Consider the following 7,500-nt stretch of genomic DNA (forward strand, 5'->3'; position numbering starts at 1 on the left):
TACTTTGCTTTCCAAACGATTTCATTCTCTGTCTCTCTTTAGGGCAGCTCTCTCAACTTCTTGAAGATAAGTCTTGATTTGGTTCTGGAGAAAATAAAATAAATAATTTTGAAATGATATATCGAGTCTTACTCTAACTGAGAAAAATCAATACTCCATTCTGTACAAGCAGATGTATATTGTATTTTTCTTACAAACTTAATTTATGATTGAAGTCTTTGGCAACTTACAGCCACATCTAATCTTCTGAATCGTCGTATTTTTCTCCGCTTTGTTTCTGGTGCTGGAGTCCCATCTAATTTTAAAAGAGAAACAAATGATAAGTATTGAATATTCTATACTGTGATCATCGTTTCATCATAGAAGCTAAAGTTAGTAGTTCAGTTCATTGAGCATTAGAAAACCTCAAGAAACCATTCAAAGTTGCCTTTGAAACAAACTCGTGGACAATGATAGTGTTTCATGGCTTTGACTCTGACAGACTGACAAACACCAGGAACCCACTCTCTTTTATCTTAAGCCTGCATGTCAGACCTGGGTCTGAGATAATAGGCCATTTCCGAGTTCATGTCTGCCTCCTCTTCAAAGCGAGTCTAAGTGCAAAGTTTTTGTTAATTGAAAATTAGTTTTCATTCATATGTAAAGTAGAACTAATTACCATCACAAAAACTTCGCACTTAGACTTGCTTTGAAGAGGAGACATACGTGAACTCGGAAATGGCCTACTATGTTGTACATGTACCTACAAAACTCCAGTCAGGTAGATCAGTAAGAGGTCCATAGGCAATTCCATCTCCTGACTGACCACGTCTGTAGACAATATCAAAGCAAAGAGACATAGATGGCAATTTCTATATTATTGTTCCTAAAAGAAGGTGGCACAACCCAGTGATGGTGACACTGTTGTCTTTGAATGCCCCAAGTGAAAAGCCTGCTTTTTACACCATTTGTATTTGTCTTTGCAGCTAGCTATCTGACTGCCTTCTGGTGGTCAGGTTTCTTAACACTGTTAAAAGTACTTCATTTTATTCATGTTCCCACAAGCTGCGAGCTTCTAACAGTAATGTGTATAAATATAGGTTTGTTATTTCCCTCTCACTTTACTTTTCAGCTCCAATGAATTGGTTTAGTTTTGTCAGAACATGATCTAGCCTTTAAATAACATTTCCTCATCTTTCTTAATGCCTTAAACAGTGTTTGCAATCTGTTCATTTTCACTAGTCTAATGACTTCCTGTGTGCATTTGGGTAAGCTTTTAACTGTCATATTTTCTTGATAACACAATATCCGTATGGGACAGGACCATTCCAGTTATTATCCATAACCCCATAGGGGTGACCTTTTGTGAGGGGTGTCGGGTGTTGCCAATCTCATTTCTGAAGGGTGAGCCAGTCGGCATTTTTTCATCTGGTGATTTTCCAAATGGATATTGCACAAACTTGTCTGTTATTTCTGAGGAAATGTTGAGAACTTGGCTTTTCTAAAACGAAGGGTGTCATTGTGCACGTTAGCATTTGGATCAGAGCAAATTGTTCATGACCTCCCCATTGGGGAGATGGGGGGCTAATATAAACCGTCATGCAAGGCCTTCAGAAATAGTAAAGACACCTACTCAAATGATACGTCCTCAAGAAGAATCCAAAACTTGTTGCATTAAAGAAATCAAGGGTTACCCCTATCCCTTTGGCTTCATAAGGTCTGAGTCTCCTTACTGTATTACATGGGCTGACTCATCTGAAATTACTTCCACAGGCTGAGAAAGAAATATTAGTTATTGGTAAAGTGTCGGATGTACATACCTGACTCTAGTTCTTTGCCCGGCGTTAAGTTTAGGATTCGTGCTCCAATAACGAAAGAACGAACTAACTAACACCGTTGAAGGTCTCGTGAAAACTGAGATCAATAAGAAACAGATTATAATTCTTTTATTGACTGAGAGAGAAAAATAAGGCATCTCATTAAGTTCAAATCTAAGTTCAGAGAAAGTACAGCACAGAGAGCGGTCAGAGGGACAAATACCTGTAAACCGAAATCGTAAAACAGAGGCCATCTTGAAATTGACAGTGAGTATGGAATGTAACACGACTTTTTGTGTCCGAGAAACAGCGAGAAATCTGGGCTCCAACAAATCTCATACCGTGTTTCAATTCCGTGGCGTTCTACGTGCAACATGGCCTTGATCAACAGAGATATTCCTAAGCGCCTTCCACTGCTCATTCTGAAGGACAAAGTTCTGTTGCCAGGTTCATCCATAAGAATTGCAGTGAGAGACAATGCAAGGTAGCTCATATGTAGCCACGTTCGGCTTTTGTCTTTTCTCGCTGAAATATGCAAATGAAACTTACGGAAAGTCCTTAGGATTAAGTTTACATTCTTTATTTTGTTAATTTCAGTCTTCGAATGATCGAGTCCAGACTTTTGCGAAAAGATACCTTAAGCAGTGTTGTTATTGGAATTGTTCCTCGCCGATCAGAGAAAGAGGTCTGTGTATCATAGTGATCGTGACAATGGCAACCACAGCACGCACGTACATGTACATAGAGGGTCGTACAGGGGTATTTTCGTGATGCGTGATTAGCTGATTTTATTTTCCGTGAAACGTGAATTTAATAATAAAATTTCTTCGTGATCCGTGACCTGAACGTCTTGCGTGATTCGTGAAGAACGTGAATTATTAACTGATATTCGTGATTTTACTACTCTATTCTGCGTGATTTTTGAGATGCAAGTTCTCCGGAAGATTTCTTAGACTGAAAACATCAAATGTGACAAGACGTCACATAATGTATCGTAAAGTAATCCATTGTGCAAATTCACGTGCTTTGCATGCCTATCATGGATCGGATGTCGACTCCTATTATCTACCCTGTCATGGGAGGTCAAAGGACCGTGATTCGCAACATCGAAACTTCCGAGACATGACAGGGACAAGTACATCTAGTACGATGAGGTCGATGAGGGTCGAGTGTATTATATTTTACGTGGACCCAAAGTCTGTGGGCTCGCTTAATTTGCTTGAGAAGGAACAAGTTCGCTTTCCGATTACAGACGAACATTCATCTTTGGCAGTGTTTACTAAAAAGTTCGCGGAATTTGCCGGAATAAAGGCAGAGGCTGAGAAACGTGGCCTCGGCTCCTGTGTTGAACTTAAATTGTGTCGTCTTGAAAAGGGAAAAGATGGCAGTAAGCTTAAGGCCTTTTGCGATAAATACACAAGAGCAATGGGACGAGGAGAGACCACACCACATGGGCTCCTGACTCCACTCGTAAAAGCTAAACTCTGAAATTTAAGGAGGCTCGAAATAGTTCTCTGTTTTTCAATCAAATAAACATATTCTGTCCTTAGATACAGTTAGGGTAATCATATTAAGGCGAAATCTGGCCAGGGTAATAAGTACCCATCGTAGATTTCTCACATTATATTTTCCTCCAAAATAACGTTACCATGGCAACGATATTAGGCATTACTTTGAGCCTTAAAATCAACTTATGTTGCCTTTTTTCAAGAAACGGGACGGTGAAATTTTACCATTTAGTGTTACCAGATAATGTTAGAAATACTCTCTAAAATATTTAAAATTCCACAAAATCTGTAGGTCAGTTTTTCAGAAAAATAAGTTTTTTTGAAATGTGCCTCTAATTTTTTTTAAAATTTGAAGGACAAATTCACCGTTGGGAAGCAGAGATATAAACAAGTAAAGTTGCAAAATCAGGAAAAATGAGGGGGTTGCAAGATTGGCATTTACGAATGCGTCACCCGCTCATTCGAGTGCACGCGCGAGTTGAGCTGAAGGTCAACACAAACGGATTTAAATGACCATCAACCCGTTTGTGTAGAATTTCGTAGTTTTCATGAATAGGAGATGTCTATAGGAATTAGAAGAAAGGAGAGCGAAATTAGCGGTATTTGCTTATTTCTTGTGACCCATTTGAATGACGAGCTGACACAAGCAGCTTACGAATTGCGTGTTGGGTGCGCGCGCGCTCAGCTGAGCCTCATTAAAGGCTAAAACACGTGGGTGGAAAGCGTGAGTCAGTCTTGTCAACCCCTATGATATTTCAATGCGAAGCGGACGAATGGTCAGAGTCGTCCAACGAGAGTGATTTAGGTAGGTGATTTACGATATGCAGCCTTTACTTAGCCTTTCACGATTTTGCTTTTTCCAAACACTCTTTCTTGCCTAAGAGAAGGTTATTAAAAGGAGTATCTTACTTGTTTATTTCCGTGATTCGGGAAAATGAAATTTTGATATCCGTGATTCGTGATTCGTTGTTTTTTCTGTTCGTGAACCGTGCGACAGACCCCCCCTGTACGACCCTCTACATACAACCAAATGATGTCATTTTGCTTACTCGTTGAAGGTTGACTTTATTGATGAAAGGGAAAGGAGTAGAAACAAATACAATTCACCAAACTGACCTTTTACAAAGTTCTTCATAGTGCAGAACTTGTTTGTCAAAGCACTGCCATAAACCTGGGAAAAAGAAAGAAAGATCACATCAATATATAGCTAGGATGAAGAAAATTATTAAAGAAAAAATCTTGTATTGATTTGTCGTCATTGCCATAACCTGTAAATTAAATATAACTATTGGTTTACTAGGTTGTAGAGTGCAATTGGTTAGAGAAGCCAGAAAAATTCAGGACTTTAACGGGGTTTGAACCCGTGACCTCGCAATACTGGTGCGATGCTCTAACCAACTGAGCTATGAAGCCACTGACATTGGGAGCTGGTCATTTGTGGATTCAAATCTTCTCGTGATGAATGAATCAATGAACAAAATGATACATGTATTGAACTGTGAATGTGAAATCTGGTGAAGTTATTGGTTTGTAGTTTAATGTTCATAGTAATTGTTATTTCTAATCATAGGATGAGGAGACATTGTTACGAACTGTGGGGACTGCTGCTGTTGTTGTACAAGTGACTGGTACAAATTGGCCCAAGCCATTGTACACACTTCTGGTTACTGGACTCTGTAGATGTAGAATCGATAAAATTGTTATGGAGGTGCCATATTTGATAGCTGAAGCCACTCAACTTGACAAGCTTTCAGAACAAGGTATTTTATCAAAGGAACTACAGTAAGAAATTTAAAGAACCTAATTTCTATATGGTGGCAACTTGAAGGGTGTTGGCTCATAGACAGTAATAATAATAATAATAATAATAATAATAATAATAATAATAATAATAATAATAATAATAATAATAATAATAATAATAATACTTGTTTGGTATGGGAGGAATTGTAATGAGTTGATAGTAAGGAAAGCAGGGATTCAAGATAGATGAGGCAAAGGAACCAAGAGAGCATACATTGTATTATAAAGAAGAATGAAAAGCAGGGAATAGAAAACAACTGGCTAGAAGACCAGACATAATGTTCATTGATAAACAAGCAATTAAGGTCAAGATAATCGAGATTGACATCCCAGGAGATGCATGAGTAAAAGACAAAGAACTGGAGAAAAAAGAGAAGTAGGTACCAATTACTTAGGGAAGTAATAGGGAAGACGTGGAAACTAAAGAAACTGGCTGTGGTGCCAGTTATGATTGGAGCATTAGGGGCTGTATATTTTGACGTGTTTGACAAATGTATGAAAAAGCTTGACATTACGATCAGATTTAAAGTGATTCAGGAAGACTATGATGGAAAGTTTTGTCCCTATTAGAGACTCAGGATAGGACACCCTTGGGACCTTTAGGAGCTTGTTGTTGCTTGCTCCCAAGGATAATTGTCTGGGCAAGAAACACCTTTTAAGCCTGAGATCCTTCAAAAGTAATCATTATGATAATAGATTATAATGATTAATATCTGGCTTGCTATTCACCATTTCGTACAGTCAGAGACTGAATTGCTAATTAAGGGCGCAGCTTTACAACGTCAGGCCAAAGGAGCTGTGCTGTCGGCCTGGCACTCAGCCCCAGAACATGAGCTATGCATGGCTGCAGCACACTTACCACAGCCAGACGGGATAAGTTGGGAGTAAATTTTGCTTAGGGAGGTAAACCCGAGTAGCCGAAGAAAAACCCTAGGAGTATGAATGAGATTGAAAATCTCAGCCCAGTGCAAACTCAGGATTCGATCCAGAGTCTGCAAAGGTTGGAGGCATGAGTGTTACCACATGGCAAAATAGATAAATAAATAAATAAATAAATAAAAGAGCAAACCGGGCTGGAGGAGAGAAGCAGTTTGATATTTAAAGCAAGTGTGGTGGAGTTTAGTGCAGGACCCAGTTTGAGGAAAAATCTAATTGATGATTAGCGTGCGATAGTAATAGTTGATATTATTTTTCTACTTACCTTTTCTTAGAGGCTGAAATCAGAAAAAATACTGATCTGGCAAGCCTTGCTGATGAGTTTCGACTGTATGCAAATGAACTATTGGACCTGTTGGATGGACGGATACCTGTTGTTTCTCGACTCAAGGTGATAGCATATTCAGAAGCGATAGGAAGACCAGTCAGATATGATTATACATCATAATCAATGACTGGGCATTTGTTGGAAGGATGGGCGTGGACTGCATTTGGCACTCCTTAATTAAGAACTATTGAAGGTGGCAGGTCATGCCCTGGTCAGAAAATGTTCACTCTCCCTCAGGCTGTGGGCCCCGTTCTATGATTAGGGCTAGGACTCAGATAATTTATTTAATGAATTATAAATTCAATTATTAAATTTCATACTGCTTTAAATTATTACGTTACAAAAAAATCATCCACGTACCGAAAAAAAAAAAAACTATAAAATAGAATACATCTGAATACTTTGAATATGAGGAAGGATTGCTGTTTGTTTCTCATTATGAGTATATCCCTATCATTATTTTGCTCAGAGCCAATACATGTATATGAAAAACTGCAGCTGACAGGAATTTTTTATAGGTTTGCTTTAAGAAATGACAGAGAGAGAAGGATTCACATTATTGAAAGATAACATGTACTTGTTTACCTAGTGACACTATCATGTGATTAATTAATAATAATATTAATGGCTTCCTAATCCCAAAGAAACCCAAACAGTGTTATTTACACCCAGGACTCAGATGGATGTATAGTGCTACGTTTATTGATGATACGCTTAAGTCAATCTGTCCTTTTTTAATGTTTGTAAGATATTCTGTATTAGAGCTACATGTGCGTGGATAGTCTTAATTGCGTCATTAGGACTCACATTAGGTGAAAGGTTTGTATCAACCCATTGACTCCTGGCGGTTCCCCATCGATGAGTAAAATCGTGTGGCGTTAGACAGAGTAAAATACCAAGTCTGGCCAGTTTAGGCCACTTTTGGTGTCAAAGGGTTAAATACCGTAAATTAAAACAGTTGCTTCTGTTTATGCAGTTTTGAATTTCTCTTGGCAATGAATTCTTTGCATGACCTGCAGGATATGTTGAGTGGCTTACCAGATGGAAGTCTTCCGGACACACTGGCATCTATTGTAAAGGCTTCTTATTTGGAAAAGTTAGAGGTATCTTATAGAGTAAATTCTATCAA

The 7,500-nt window shown here is 38.5% G+C and overlaps 2 protein-coding genes across 2 annotated transcripts in view; one reads left to right on the forward strand and one right to left on the reverse strand.

Moving 5' to 3' along the window:
- On the reverse strand, nt 1-2,085 carry LOC138051195 (large ribosomal subunit protein mL52-like). The gene is made up of 5 exons (XM_068897357.1): nt 2,020-2,085; nt 1,800-1,893; nt 743-810; nt 231-295; nt 1-84 (listed from the first exon to the last, which is right to left on the reverse strand). The coding sequence occupies exons 1-5, from the start codon at nt 2,048-2,050 to the stop codon at nt 22-24; spliced, it is 321 nt and encodes a 106-aa protein (XP_068753458.1). The 5' UTR covers nt 2,051-2,085; the 3' UTR covers nt 1-21.
- Nucleotides 2,086-2,140: 55 nt separating this feature from the next.
- The window catches only part of LOC138046518 (lon protease homolog 2, peroxisomal-like), a 39,053-nt gene continuing 33,693 nt past the window's right edge, over nt 2,141-7,500 (forward strand). The window contains exons 1-5 of the mRNA XM_068893158.1: nt 2,141-2,280; nt 2,394-2,481; nt 4,875-5,064; nt 6,319-6,434; nt 7,391-7,474. Coding sequence (XP_068749259.1) covers nt 2,171-2,280; nt 2,394-2,481; nt 4,875-5,064; nt 6,319-6,434; nt 7,391-7,474 — 588 coding nt within the window. The 5' untranslated portion in view covers nt 2,141-2,170. The remainder of the gene's footprint in view (nt 2,281-2,393; nt 2,482-4,874; nt 5,065-6,318; nt 6,435-7,390; nt 7,475-7,500) is intronic.

This window comes from Montipora capricornis, chromosome 1, assembly GCF_036669925.1.
Source record: "Montipora capricornis isolate CH-2021 chromosome 1, ASM3666992v2, whole genome shotgun sequence".
Classification (NCBI taxonomy): domain Eukaryota; kingdom Metazoa; phylum Cnidaria; class Anthozoa; order Scleractinia; family Acroporidae; genus Montipora; species Montipora capricornis.

Coding starts and splice junctions, on each gene's coding strand:
- LOC138051195 (XM_068897357.1), bottom strand. CDS start 2,050: ATGGCCTCTGTTTTACGATTTCGGTTTACAG. Junction 1,894..2,019: donor TTTACGATTTCGGTTTACAG/GTATTTGTCCCT, acceptor TATTGATCTCAG/TTTTCACGAGACCTTCAACG. Junction 85..230: donor TCAGAAGATTAGATGTGGCT/GTAAGTTGCCAA, acceptor TATTTTCTCCAG/AACCAAATCAAGACTTATCT.